The sequence below is a fragment of the Amphiura filiformis genome, chromosome 7 (genome assembly GCF_039555335.1).
Source record: "Amphiura filiformis chromosome 7, Afil_fr2py, whole genome shotgun sequence".
Lineage (NCBI taxonomy): Eukaryota > Metazoa > Echinodermata > Ophiuroidea > Amphilepidida > Amphiuridae > Amphiura > Amphiura filiformis.
In genome coordinates this window covers 20705569-20721546 of record NC_092634.1, presented here as the reverse complement: position 1 = coordinate 20721546, position 15978 = coordinate 20705569, and the positions used below count along the sequence as shown (strand labels likewise).

The 15978-nt window shown below is 38.4% G+C and overlaps 1 protein-coding gene across 2 annotated transcripts; it reads right to left on the bottom strand.

Annotated features, from left to right (window-relative positions):
• Nucleotides 1–8256: 8256 nt before the first annotated feature.
• Nucleotides 8257–15525, bottom strand: LOC140156865 (uncharacterized). Of its 2 annotated transcripts, none has more exons than XM_072179862.1 (3): nucleotides 15272–15525; nucleotides 13397–13620; nucleotides 8257–12729 (listed from the first exon to the last, which is right to left on the bottom strand). In XM_072179862.1, exon 3 carries the CDS (start codon nucleotides 12160–12162, stop codon nucleotides 11221–11223), a length of 942 nt encoding a protein of 313 aa, XP_072035963.1. In that variant the 5' UTR covers nucleotides 12163–12729; nucleotides 13397–13620; nucleotides 15272–15525; the 3' UTR covers nucleotides 8257–11220. The 2 variants fall into 2 exon arrangements, with proteins under 2 accessions (XP_072035963.1, XP_072035964.1); XM_072179863.1 differs by having other exon boundaries at nucleotides 15272–15494.
• Between the last annotated feature and the right edge of the window lie 453 nt (nucleotides 15526–15978).

Below are 15978 nucleotides of genomic sequence, written 5' to 3'. Positions count from 1 at the left end.
TAGCTCTCACACGTGACCAGTCATTATATTTTAGTCTGTTTCATTTTGGAGATAATTAATGTCATTTGTAATAACTGCTTTTTCATTAACGCCATTTTTGCAGAATAATTTTGCTTCCATTCAAGCCCTAAAGTTGTTGAAGTTTCCAGACGTCCCATTTCCACCACAGTTTAATGACAAGTCTCATATTTTACCAAATGCAAACAAAGGACCTCGTGTTTATTCCTGCCAAAAACTAGCCTTATGTTCCTTGTACTTTCTCTGTTCTCGGACATTTTAAACACGTGTCTTTGCTGTAATTTAAAAGGCCCGCCTTTTGAGTGATTTGGCAGTGTCCCTAGTATATTGATTTTATGCTAATGCTGTTACGTAATCATGTGTATGATATAATTTTTACATGTGTTGTTTGAAAGACAAAGGTACAGTGTTTATGTAATCATTGAGAAATGCCATGAAAACAATCAACATATGACGTCACTAGTCCACTCTTAAAACATACTGACTGCCCCTCGTAGTATTATTATAGTCTGGCCGCCCTCTAATTTGCCTATTTGCGTAATTAATTAGCATGTATGTAAATTAGCTCATTAATTATGCAATTATTATTATTTTTTAGATAGTGCGTCCATAAACAGGAACAGATATGGGAAATGACCATTATCTATCACGCAAAATAATAGTCATGGTATTGGATATAACGTGTTGATTGGAATTATCTTCGTTCAAAGTAAAATACAAGTAACAAAAATTAATCAAAACCCCATGATTGTGTCCTCCCGGACCAACTGGTTAAACAAACAAATAGAACACAATCAAGAAAACTAAAATTGGATTGCAATCTCTGCAAATTACATTATATTCAGCTGGTCAATCTGGTCAATAACAAAGTCAAGTCCTTCATCAGTTTTATGATCAGTTACATTGTTCTCAAGAAGAGATTGACCAAATGGACAACAACTGTTCATATCCCGCTGAAAAATGGCCCCATACAGTTGGCATTTTGAGCTATTTTGAATTCTTTTTTGATTACTGTAATATGTAGTTTCTAATGTTTATTTATAATAACAGTAAAATTACACTTAGGTTATTTCATTTTCTAGGCAGGAATCTAGCAGGGATGGGCGGTAAACAAACATATCCCCCAACTGGCCATCTGCGGTGGTCATTCACGGAGCACTTTGCCCCGACTGCGACCCCGTGGTCACGCCAAGGCTCGCGCTGTTTGACGCGCAGCCGGCGCACTGGTCAGTTATTATAAAACATATGAGATATAAATTGTATTTCTACCTTGGAAATAATGTCAGATTTAATTTAACAGAATTAAATGAGAAATTGACATTGACTGCATGGGAACATATGAAAACTTTTATACAAACATCGAACAAAGTTGTTCCAGAACTTGGAAGTTGAAATGCCACAATCTGCAGTCCACACCTTATCAATATATAAATTCCTTTAAAAAAGGAATGGGGCGCCCAATGTGAGCTTGGATGTGATGGTGAATTCCATGGTGTGTAGATTTGGTATTATAATGATTTTTCTAGGGAAGAGTAGAAGATGACCAAATGCAAGAGAAATGTGTTTGATTGGGGAAGGTGTTCTGACAATCCAAATTATATACTTAGTCCACCTCAGATGACCTGTAACAATTTTGGCGCAGAATTGAGATCGACATTACTTAATTCACCTCGGATGATTTTGACCTGACATTCAACATCCACAGACCTATTTATATGGAACATCCAACTCAATTATATTGGCCCTTACAACACCTAGCCCCTGCATTAACTCGTCCATTACCATTATTGCCTATAAGATATAAAGTGTAACCTAAAATAGTAGAACGAGCATGAATCAGTCACACGTACACACCCCTTGCATCCCATACACCCACACATCCCACCGTATTATATTAATTACAAAGATAACGATAAATAAATAAGCAGGCAATAATTAATGCCCAGAAATGTTCATTATTATTTTCAATTCGAAGGGTCACAAAGACGTAACTCAATTTTTTTTGCGAAAATGAGATTTTGATATCAAATTTTTTAGAACATGAGCCCTTTCCAATAAACATATAAGCATATGATAAGTAACTCTATTTAGCACTCCATTGAAATCATTATCTTTAAACTCATTTTTCTCAGAATGACCAAAATGGAGTTACGTCTTTGTGGCACTGACCCTTCGAATTGTAAACTTGATTGATTGATTGATTGATTGATATGTTGATTGAATGCTTGCTTGCTTGATCGATTGATTGATTGCTTGATTGACCTACCAACCGACCGACTGACCGATCGATCGATTAATTGATAACGGTACTCATTTGAATCGACAGAAGGCCTAGGTTTATATATGGTTTATAGGCCAACAGCCACCTTCTACGCTCATCCCCGTGATGGTGATTGGGACTCTTTCTCTCACAAAATTTCATAATTCTTCGTTTATTATCATTGACAGTCGACAACAAATAAGCCTGAATCTCCAGTTGACAGATCCTTCAATTCTAAAGGTCAAGTTTGAAATGCACAAGGCCATGGTTTTAGGCCTTCTCACGACCCTGTACTTGCCCCCTGACCATGCCCTTCCCTGCTGGATAACAGCTGTGTTTGCACACAGATATTGGTTTGCAAGACCTGCTTGGTGTCCTGGCAGGTGGGCTGGTTAGCTTCAAATGGTCATACAGCAGGCAACCACTGGCACGAGAGGGCCAGGCTAGCATCAAGCTGGATTGAGGACCTTCCCAGAATGCAATGTGCTGCTATATGTGCCAACACTCCTGACGCTATTTCCGCCACCATAGGGGGTGGCGTAATTATATTGCCTCCTCTCCTCCACTGGGTTAAGTATATCATTTTGGCAAGTCGAAGGAGGGGGGGGCAAGCATATTTGGCAGGTCGAGGGGGTCGAATTGGCACATAATTTTGTGGATCCTTTTCGCTTTTCGATATTTAAGCCATATTGAAAATGGCATACAAAAACAGTAAGAAAAGGTTACCATATGCCAATGTCTTCCCCCAAATCTGGCATGTGTAAAGGGGTGGGATTAAAGATGTGAAAGCAATTTTTAGCAGACAATTTTGGAAATTCGACTGCTCACAGTGCTAGAAGTACAATAGCTGCAATGTGAACATTTGGCAATTTACACACAGTATAATTATTGTATCCATCTACACATGGCAGCTACACATGATAGCTGTTGCAATTCCCGGTTGCAATTACCCACTTCTGGCACTGAGCAGTCGAATTCACCTGCCACCTATCATGTTATTTATTGCACAGAAACGATGTGGCCCAAACCACTTGGTACAAATTTAGCCATTGGTCAAATATCTCTTTAGTACACTGCAGACCGGCGGGGGCAGCCTCCCCGGGGGCACTCAACTTAAATTTTGGTAGGGGTGTGCGGCGCGGAGCGCCGAACTTTGGGAACTAAGAACTGATTTTCGGGCAAAATAGGGGCTTGAAGAACTGAAATTAGGGCCAAATTATAGGCTGTTGAGCTAAAAAGTCTAAATTTTTTCCAAATTTGAGCTTAAAGAGCTACAATTGTCAGAATTTGAGGCTCAAAGAACTGGAGCAGATCCAAATATGGGGCTTAAGGAACTGCCGGAGAGCCTGAAAAAGGGACCCTTGAGCGCCGCACATACCCGTACCACCTTAACATGTGAGTGCCCACCCCGGGCAGACTCCACATACCATTTAACATTTGCTCCGATGTATATCATATACAGCGACTACCCTAGTTAAGTCATAATAAACAATCGCGACCATGATCTAGAATAAGATGAAAACTAGCATCAAAGGTAAATTTTGCAGTCAGTTTTAGTTTTAGTTTTAGTTGGTAGTACTGGATTTTGAACACTAAAAGTGTGCCAAACAACCAAGGACCTTTTTGGTATAATAATTATGCGCAATGACTTCTGGGATAGCATGAATTTAATGCCATTGTCAATCCAGGGTATGGAATAAAAACATACAGTCACAAGTGGGGACAATTTTACGGTGATTAACGGTTTAGGTTGTCTGTCATATGGATCTCGTTAGCATTGGACATGGCCTGGACCGTACATGCGTTCATGGTCGTCATGTTTACGGCCAAGGCAAGACCACCTTCATGCCATTTCAGACCCAACTGTGGAAGGAAATTTAAGGATACGTGGAGGTACTTAGAATGGTGTATTGTGCACTGCATGGCATAATTATTAAATGCACTAAAACGCTACCTTTAAAGAGGAAGCCCGCCAGAGCAGTTCTTCTGGGGTGAACCAAACCTCCCTGGTTATCAAATTAATCAGTGACAATGTTATCTCTGAATTTAACAGGTGCTTGTCAATGATTACTTTGATAACCAGACAGGTTTGGATCACCCCAGAAGAACTGCTCTGGAGGGGCTTTCTCTTTAATTGCGTACTTATCATGTAGCGAAATGATGCTAAAATTCATCCCGCGATTAAAGCTTTGAAGAAAACCAAAATCTTCTCCCTGAAAATCAAACGGTGCGTCCCTAATAAGCCTACCATCTACTCAGTCCGCTGATCGCGCAAGAAAGACGAACGCTAAAAAGTCCGCCGAGTCAGATCTTGGTCAGATCCTTCACTATCTATGGTCAGATCATATCAGGGGCGTAGCGAGCGGGTGGACAGGGTGGACGAAGTCCTTTGGCCCCGAGGATTCAGGGACCTGAGAAAAAGCATGGGTTGGGGATAGGGCTCATATAAAGGATATGTTAGACGGGCCCAGCATTGCTCCTTGTCCATGGGCCCGGGGCTCTGCACGCCCCTGGATCCTACTCGATGTAGACTAAAAGCGTGTTGATGGTCATTTTCAAATTGAAAGACATGATCACATCATGATGGACATGATGAAGATGAAAATGGCATGAGTAAGAATCGGGTGGTGCGTATCTGCGATCACCATGGCATAAGCATTTCTCCTCTGTCGGAAAAACATGAAATCGAAAAGATCTATACCCCATTTTATATATCCTTCGCATGTCCTTAACTATGACTTTTTGTGGGGAACCACGATTTATTGTGTTAGCTTTTCGGCATGTTCGGCATCCTACCATGCACCGACCGCCAGTCGTCCCGCGCGTGTATATCCCGCATGGCGCTATCTTGGAATATACTAATTTGGGCTGATTTTTGGGATAAAATATTCCAATTATAACAAGTTTTAGGCACGCGTAAATCTCCATTGGATACCATATAATGATGAAATTAACAGAAATTTCGCGGTGTTCCATGACTAATTTAAAAAAAGTTTGGTCGAGCTGGTACAACTTCTGGCCTTCAATAAACTCAAGCAATGGTTCTAAACTAACAAACAAACATACAAACAGACATAAACAGAACATTTTAACTCAAGCAGGTGAATATATGGTGCAATGTGGCAGTTCTCCTTTTAATAGCAGCATGTTGAATGTTTTGCATCGGTGTAATATTGAGGGTTCTATTTTACCAGACACGCAGACAATGCACGACACGCTATTGCAATGTCCAACCAAGCGTTGATAATAGGAGTTGAGTTCATCTTTTCTATGTCAAGACCGAGTAGTCCTAGATTGAGTCCTAGTCCGCATAGAATTAACATTTCCGGAATGGCTATATACGATAATTACCTGGCCGAAATGATGAGATCAAGTTCATCTACTTGGCACGCCAAATCTCATCTTTTACACTTATATAAATCCTCCTAGGATATTGCTTAGGGTTCACTCCGAAAGCTGCTACCCAGGCAATTTGCTAATAATTTGTTTTCGACAATTGCCGAAAATAAGGAAGTTCAAAAGGTTTTCTTGTCAAAAGGTCGGTAGTATTTCATGCGACTAGAAGCATTTTTCGGCACTTCTTCGTCATCATCTTTGTTGTCTGACTTGGACGATGCTGTCGTTTTATTTTCGATTATATTGGCGTCTAAACGTCGATTTTTTTGGTTGTTTTTGTTGTTGGTCCATGCATTAACAAAAAACATTTCGATACATGTCCGCAATCCCGGCTTTCGGCAAAAACCGGCATGATACTGGGCTGTTTGTGGCGTAAAACAGGGTAAATACTTAAATTAAAGCCATTTTCGGCATTTTATCGATGTCATTGTGGTCTTCTGCTATTAAAATAATCCCTTGTCACCTTACCATACTAAACCAATATGTGTCCTGTCCGCTTACTTGTACATGACGTAGATTGACCAAATGACGCAAGACTCGTCAAGATATCATGCTTTATCCAGATTAACCACCGCAACCTGAATTGACATAGCTATGGCAGGTATGTGCATGGTTGCTATTGTTATAATTGGTTTGAGTGTGGATTAAATAATTGAAAGAAAATGATACAACGTTGAGAGTAAATAAATTAAAGGCGTTACAATTTTGCTCCGAGGATATCCATGCATGATACTTGCGGCATTTTGGGGCATTGGCGGCTCAAGCTAGGCCGGGAAGCTAGGGAACGAGCATATTGAAAATCTGAATTTGGGGGTTATACATATTATGATTATCATTCCACCGCCACTGTTGTCTTAGATTTGTTTTTTACACTTTGCGCTCTTGAATTCTGATCGTATTTAAAACTGAATGGGCAGCATGCATAGAAGCTGGCTGACTGGCGGCTTTGCGGTTTGCGTTTCGCCCTCACAATGGCGTCGCGGTCCGCGAACCGGGCCGCGAACTTCGTCATGAAATCATACAAAATTGGCAATGTGTCCGTCACACAATAACCGTCGTTCACTCTGTTATCATTCAGTGCACGACGCCCCCGTCGAGAATAACCAAAACATTCAACATGCTAGATGTCAAAACAACGTCATCAGGTAAACGGGGTTGGCATTGTTGCCAATTCGCTGGTTAATACGCCCACTTGGGCCTGTTTTCGATTTGACTGTCGGACTTATTTGCAGTTTCTTTTGGACAATTGTAGGCAGTGGCGGCACCAGGATTTTTTTCCTGGAGGAGGGGGAAAATTTAATTTCAGGGGGGGCAAAATCAACAATTTTTTCACACAATTGCCGAAAAAGTTGAAATTTGTGTAATTTGGGGGTTCCACTTAAAACTGGGGGCTGGGCAAACTGGGCGGGGGGCAAGAAAAATATTTGGGGAAAATGCTCCCTTGTCCCCCTAGTCCGAGGTGCTCTGACGATAACACTCCGATCGCCAGGCAATCTACGTTATTAACTTAATTGTAGTAGGCCAGTGGGACAACGAAAACGCTACGTGAACGAGCTATTGTCCCCCCTCCCTGTAGCGCCGTCACTGATTGTAGGCCTGAATTACTCATGCATGTGCAAGGTTTCAATCAGCTTCTGCCGCAAATGCCATTTTCCGAAGACATTTGAGAATAAAATAATTATTATTTAAACTTGTGAATAGAAAGTAACCCGATTTGTCTGTAATAAAAATTCCCTTTAAAAGGGAAAGCCAGCCTCAATGTAGAAGAGGTCTTGTAATTAGTTTTGGTCAATGTGAAAGGCATTTTTAGGATCACGCTTACATCTACATGACAGTCCACCAAACCATCAACGATGAGAACATGCACACTGAAACAGCAGAAAACATTAATTCCTAATCTCATGTCAACTCTTTTAATTCATTACTTGTACTCCAAATTGTTCTGGTCTGTTTGTTTTGTTGTTGTTGTTGTTGTTGTTGTCGCTGGGTTTTTTGTCTTTTCAGCTTTTTACCCACGATATCTCAATTTCCAATTTTGTAATACCAGAACTTACGAACTCAATATCTTCGCTTAGGAATGTCCGATTTCACTGCTTTCGATATATGAAGAGCTTGTTTCCAAAAGGCGCTAAATCCATATTAGTGAAATGGGAGAAAATCAATGTTTTTTAAATTAAAGGCCTTACTGATATTAATTCATTTATTTTTGGGTTTTAAATGTTAGTTCTTATGTCAGTAACTACAAAAACACCTGTTTTTGAGATCCTGGTTAAAACGTTTAATTGTAAAGAATCCTTTATTATTCACTTTGAAGTGGATTTAGCGCCTTTTGGAAACAAAATATCCAATAGTCGTGGATTTAGCGCCTTTTGGAAACAAAATATTCAATAATATTCAAAATCAAGGACAATATGAAACAGAATGCACAAAACTATTTTTTATACAACAAAATGTACTTTATTTCAACAATGTAATGATATTTATTCACATTTTTCATTTTATGCGTGTTTTACATACAATCCACCCTTAAAAAATTAAAAAAAAAAAAAAAAAAATTTAAAAAACCAAAAAAACACCAACCCACTTGCCCCCTCACAGTCTGATACACTAGATAACACTTAAAGTTAAATTTAAACTCATTGTGTCCAATTATTACAGTTAACACAATACTGAACAACCATTTCTTCATTGTCAAATCTCAGTCCATACACTTTAACCCACCCCTCAACACCTACAAACCACTTTCCACATTGTTGCTCAATGTTTTAAGGTTTAAAACACATTGCTTAAACAAAGAGATTGTGTCAATTAAATTAAAAAGTTACCACAATAAAACTGTATACCCAATGGCATAGTTTTTGTCAACTTTCCCAGTCCACAACTACCCTTTAACACCCCCACCCCACATACTCGACTCTAAGTCTACAAACAACATTGGAGATTGATAAAAGTTAAAAACAGTAAACACATGCAGTTATTTACAAAGGTTTGAAATGGTTCCATAAACTGATAACTTACATTGTATACAGTTGGCACAATATTGTACATCCAATACCAGATACTACAATGTCACATCTCTGCCAATGCACCCCCCACATGCTTCAACACTAATGCCCAACCCTTCATTATCAGTCACGTAAACACTTGGGAGCCTTCAACTCCATGTAGCCATGGAAGTAGTAGACACTACTTCCATGATGTAGCCAACACACTTCAGTACACACCCAACCATCTTTTAATTCACAAGAGTTTAGTTATTTCCACAGAATTAGAGAAAGCGAACTAGGACTCAACTGCCATCTAATACAGGCATGGAGCAAAATTCGGAATGCGCTTGAGGCAATCATTGGTTGATGAGACGCACAGTGTTGTCTCCACGCACCATCAGTAAGGACACGAATACCCCCAATTTTCCCCCATAGGCTAGCTGATGGATGCGATTGTATGTGCAGTAGGCCTATAGGGAGCCCTGGTTCTCCTGCTCTACAATGTAATTCTGTGGTTATATCAAAACACAATAATTTGAAACAATCCTTTAATCCTAAGTTAAAACAATGTAATGCCAATGTTTTCTTTCTGTGTGAAAAAACAACAACCCAAAACCTAATAGTGGGTCTACGATTTATGATCTGTGCACAGTACAATCTCTACACTCACTCTGCTCACTCCACTCTAACCATCTGCTAATGATAACAACCTGACCATGTTTGATTGGCTGACACAAGAAGCGGAGCGGAACTAAAGAAATTGTCGAAGAGACTGAAAAGTTCCCGGATGCAACATTTTTATCTTCGTATTACCAATCGAAAATTGGCAGATATCTGTGTGGAGGGAATGGAACCAAAAGTGGCTGTGTAGAGACTGTGTACAATATTGCATTAACATTCATATCACACACATGAAGTGATACCATGAGTTACAGTACAAAAATCATCATACTGACTTTGTATTATTGTGCATAAGATGTAGCATACCTACAATGTATAACATAATAACAGGAACTGGAATTGCACATAGTTGTATGCTATCGTACACTGTGTAGAGACCATGTACAATATTGCATTAAGATCCATATCACACACATGAAGTTTTACCCTGAATTACATTACAAAAATCATCATACTAATCATACTAATAGTAATATAGTTGCATTATTGTGCATAAGATGTAGCATACCTACAATGTATAACATAATAACAGGAATTGGAATTGCACATACATGTAGTTGTATGCTATCCTACACTGTGTAGAGACTACACAAAGATCCATATCACACACATTAAGTTTTACAGCATTAAAATCATCATACTTTTGTATTATTACACATAAGATAGCATACCCAGTGGTGTAGCGTCATAGCACCTATCGATTGCAAAATTGAGAAAATCCCATAGGAAAATAGCCTAAAAAAGGCTTGTCTCCCCCAATCATTGTTGGTGTCCCCCAATCATTGTCGGTGCGCCCCCATAATTATGATGACCCACGCTACGCAACTGAGTATCACACACATTAAGTTTTACAGTATTAAAATCATCATACTTTTGTATTACTAAGATATAATTATAGCATACCCAGTGGCGTAGCGTAATAGCACCCAGTGATTGCAAAATTGAGAAAATCCCATAGGAAAATAGCCTAAAAATGGCTAAGTGCCGCCCTCCCCCCATTAGACCGGTGTGCCCCAGTCATTGTCGGTGCCCCCCCCCCCATAATTATGATGATCCACACTACGCCACTGAGTATACCTACAATGTATAACATAATATTGGCAAGATCTCTAAAATGCACAGAGTTGCATGCTATAGTACACTGTGTATACACTTAAGTATTGCATTAAAATTCATATCCAGGGCCGTCGCTAGACCTGTTGGACGAGGAGGGGGGGAGGGTGTATACACTATACAACATTTTTTGTCAACGCAAATATTTATTTGCCTAATAAAAATGTGATTTGTTGATCTTTTTTTCGTTTTGCAGACAAATCAAAGTATGGTGGGCTCACCCCTTACCTCCTAGCAACGGCCCTGTTTATATCGCATACATTAAGTTTACCATGGTCACAATACAAAAACCATTATACTAATACTTGTATTATTACACATAAGATGTAGCATACCGTAACTTTAACATAATCATTAATGGCAGGAATAGAAATTGCACAGAGTTGTGTGCTATCCTTCAATGTTTGCATGCTTGCATGCATTTCTAGTGCTTTCTACCACGATAAATTATTGAGAGCATGAAAATTAAATTTAATAAAACAAAAAAAACTAAAGTGGCAGGAATATTATTAAAACTAATTGCACAACACAAAGAGTTGTATGCTATCATGAAGCTAAAAAACAAAAGGTTGTATTGCCCTCCAGGCCTAACATGTTGGCATGCAAAATCATTTTTACCATGAGAAATTATTGTTTAATGCATATCTCATTAAAAAAGGTTTTAGGCAAATGTTTCAAAGACAACCACTTTATTCTTATAGTCTGTTTTGATTCAAGAGATGCAAGTAAACAAAGATTAACATTGCCATCATAATGAATTTCAAATTACCAGGGATCTTCATCCACTTCTACGGTAGCTTCATCTTCACTTTCATTCTCACTTCCTATGTCCATAGCATCATCATCTTCCTTACAAATGTCACTGTAGAAGTGGGCAATAGCTTGAGCCCTAGTCATGGGCAGAGCAGTGCTGGCTGATGGGGTTGTTGAATACCCCATAGATTGAAGTAGGCCTTTCACATCTTTCTTCTTCGCGGGTTTTACACAATTTGTGTCCTCCAACGCCTGCACATTGATTCCATTCCAGCGATGACCGCGCTTCAACACTGTGTGTTCACACGGTGCTGCAGTGTAGTGGTTGAAGATTTTGACAGGACCTGCCTTGTTCACCTCCAACTTCTTTTGTTCCGTGATTTTGAACGAATGGGCCTTCTTTAAGTGCGTGTCAGCGGCACCTTTAAAATCATACGCCCACCAGTCACGATTAAAAACATGTACAGTCCCCACTGTCGCAAACTCCTCATAATACTCTTCTGGCAATAGTACAGTTTCTATCTTCCTGAGGCGTTTTTCAACTCTCCCAAAAGCCCTATCTGGAGGCATGTAAGAGTGCCCTCTTACGGGGAAAATGTGGGTGATGGGGAGGCCATGCTTGTTCGATAACAAGTTGATGGTGCTGAGCATACAGTAGTTTTTATTTTGACCTACGCATGAGTCACTGAATAATATGATTTTCTTGATACCGTGGTCGGGCTCATCAAGTCTGCTCTCTATAAAATCCTGAAGTGCACTTGCTATCTGGTTGGCACCTCGTCCCATTTGTTGTTCCCCCCATGTGTAAAAGTGCACATCTTTCTTGTGTTGTGTACCTGGTAAGTCTTTATTCCCTGTAGCCTTATGTTCGATTATACCTAGAAAATAGGCCCACAGTTGCCTGGCGTAATATGCTTCTCCAATAGGGGAACGCGGAAGAGGGACGTTCTGCATTAGATCAAAAGCTATGGTCAGTACAGACGGGTCATGCTTAGTATCTAGAAGTTGGTAAAACTTCTTCGCACGGTGCTTATGGACAAGAAGTTCAGTTACAAGTTATCTTTTCTTCTGTTCATCTGTTGCGGCACGTACTTTGACCATCTGACTGGTGCAGAAAGAACATACATCTTTCCTCGGGGCTCCAAATCCAAGGTTGAAGTTGCTCACGAATATGCCATGATACATACCATACTTAACATCGATTGGCCCATTATATTGTTCCTTGAACAGTTGATACATCCTATGGACGTTCAGAGTACTTGGCAGGTATTTGCGATGTGGCGTCTTACCACGACCATAGTGTGATGCGCGGCACTTAAAACTTTGAATGTGTCTGCAAATGTCAGCTTTAAGTTCTTCATAACCTGTCTTTGCGCGAAATCCACCTCGTCGTTCAGGTCTGCGATTGTTATTCTCCCAAACATATTTCAGTAAGTTCCCAAGTCGCTTTCTACCAATGCATAGCAGAGACATAAATGTCTGCTGACACACCTGGACGATCTCTCCACCGTGCTTTCTTGCCTGCAAAATATGTGAAAAAATAAACAGCACATTAATCATTTGCTCTGCCATAATTTACAAAATGAATTCTTAAAAATTCTTAGCACTCAAATTACCTGTAGGGATTCAACGATCATTATACATTGTTTTTTTCCATGACATTTACTTTGCGATTGAAGACAGATTCATCAGGTGAACTAAAGAATAATTAATTATAAAGTTATGGTCTAACATGATCAAGTCACTTAACAGTGTTACGACAAACATGGTAATGTGCATGTACATAAAGTTCCAAACATGACGAATATTAATTTTTTCATACTTTTTCGGGGTGCACCTCAAAGAAAAATTTGCATGCATGTTGAGTAATTTTGGCTACATTTTTATGAAAAAGAGGAAGGTGAATTTGCAGGTTCATTAGAACATTAACAAGGCAAGCGTCATTTTGAAAAAAGAAGTTTGTCTCAGAAAGATTAAAAAAGCACCCTTTTTTGATTGGTAGAAAATTTCTATGCGAAACGGGGTAGGCCTACCCTCTCCCCCAATTTTTAGGCCACTTTCTTTCTTGTTTTTTTCTGACTAAAAAAATAAACTCATTTTGCGTATTAAGGTTTGTCAAAATGGAGATGCGTAGAGTCTTCTGAGACAAACTTTTTTCTTCTTTTTTGGACTTATCAATCTTACTTACATAGTACTCTGCTGTATAGGTCCGAGCACGTCTTTGATTGTTTCCTCCACGATGACGCTTAACTGGAGTAAGTTCTACGTACGAAGTGATGAATGTATCTTGTCGAACTTTGTCAGAGTCAACATAGCAATCGCGGAACATATCTTCACGATCCACTTGGTCTAGTGCTCTAGCTTGGCAGTAACTGTGGATAGGATGTTGGCATGCCACTGTAGGTGCCTTTCCTATAAAAATAATAAAAGACATTGTTAAAACAAACCTTAACATTAATATAAACAAATGTAAGCTTTCTATCAAATCGGTCCATTTTGCCCTCTAAAACAGCTGTTATACTTTCATGCAGTTTAAATAAAAATAAAGAAGAAGTGAAATCGACTGTCTGTCAGGACAGGTTTTTTAATGCGACCTTACCCTTTTCTAAGTAAATTGTTTCATGCAAAATAATGATAATGATGATGATGACGATGACGATGATGATGATGATATTTTTTTAATTAAATCGGCATGTTATTTCGAATGTGACCGTCTAAAACACTGTATACACGGCTGGCTGGCTAAGCCCTTAGATAGCGGGGACTTAGGCAGGGACGTAATTTTGGAAACTGTTACAAACATGTAACAGTCCTAGCGGAACAATATTTTTTTTAGCATCCCTGATTCCCCCGGCAAGTCCCTGCCCGCTGACCCCATGGTAACCCCCGGAAAGATCACTAAACGTGCATGAAATGTGAGACTCAAATTATAATACCAAAGAACCTGGATTCCCCTGGACTGCAATTGACAGGCATAATAATAATAATAATAACAATGATAACAATAATTAAAAATAATAATAATGTACAGTAATAATAATAGTAACAATAAATTGTCAATAATTAAAAAAAAATTAATGATGATAATAAAATGAAATAAAAAACAAGCAAGCACATTTCATATAGCCTACACATTTTCTTTACATTTCATAGCCTACACATTTTCTTTACATTTCAAAAAAGTGAAATTAGTGGTTAGTCAGGCTCACTGAACAGGGTTTTTTCTCCATGGCCTTACCCTTTTTTGCAAAATTGAATAGTAATACTAACAATAATATTAATAAAATGAATGATTACAATAAAAGAAATGAAAAAAAAACAACAACAAACAAACAAACAAGCAAACAAACAAGCACATTTCATAGCCTACACATTTTCTTTTCATTTCAAAAAAGTGAAATCAGCGGTTAGCCAGGCTGCCAGAACAGGTTTTTTTTCCTGTGGCCTTGCCCTTTTTTCTATTAAATTGTTTTATGCAAAAAGTAAAAAAAAGTAATATTAATGATAATAATTAACAATAATAAATTAGCACATTTCACAGCCTACACATTTCCTTTTCATTTCGCAGACTCGCAGAACAGGTTTATGCAGTATTGCAGTGGCCTTATCCATTTAAAAAAAAATTAAATCATGAAATTGTTTCATGCAGAAATAATAATAATAATACTAATATTAAATCAATAATAATTATAACAATAATAATTTTTATAATACCGGTAATAACAATAATAATAACACTAATAATATTAATTAATAATAATACAAAAATTATTGATAATAATAAATGGAACAAGCACATTTCATAGGCCGATAAATTTTCTTCCCATTTCATATTATTATTAATATTATTTAAAAAAATATTTTCAATACAACCCTAATGTATTATGAGGATACATGTAATAGGGCTATTCTCCTGTTGACAAGGTAAGTATTGATCAAGATTTAAATAACAAAGACAAAGCACTTCAACTTGTACACAACTGCATAAACACTTGAGTTGCAGTGCACTATGATACACATGATACTGTACTGTACTATGGCTATGCACTACACTAAAGCTTACCTTCACCCGAATTTCTTCGCTGTTTTGTAGTGTTTTTTGCCCATTCCTTTGGCACTCTCTTCCTCTTCTTTGAGTTATCATTTAACTGAACCTCCTCATCTCCACTATCCATTGAAAACAATGAATTAATAAACTATTAAATGAGATGTAGTTTGACAACAAAGTTAACGCGTTTGCACTCCTGCAAAAGTTGGCGGGTGTGTGTGCAGAGCTGTGTGTACGGGGCTGTGTAGGAAACAGGGCTGTCTGTAATGGCCTACTGAGCACAGTGATTGGTCAGTTGGATTTAGCACCTTTTGGAAACAAACTGAAATGGAGTTAGCGCCTTTTGGAAAAAAAGTAAAACTTCTGGCATGCCCTGTAATGGGATTTAGCGCCTTTTGGAAAAAATATTTTGATTCCATGAAACTTATGATGTAACACTATACATTGGCACCAATAACTCAATTTTTTCCAAAAGTGGATTTAGCGCCTTTTGGAAACAAGCTCTTCATATACACTGCCGGTTTGAGTTAACTTACATGTACATTTTATTTTAAAATAACTTAATTAATTCACAATGTATAGTTTAAGCCTACTATATTATAATAGATAGTGGCCAGCACATTTATAAAGGACTGGTTACTCACTACAATCTTCACTCTTAAACTGTGTTTTTCTGAATGTGCTGATCATGTTGATTGCTAGTCGGAAACTCCTCTGAAGCT

Bases quoted from the DNA above. Each gene is read 5' to 3' on its own strand.
- LOC140156865 (XM_072179862.1), bottom strand. From the start codon at position 12,162: ATGCAGAACGTCCCTCTTCCGCGTTCCCCTATTGGAGAAGCATATTAC.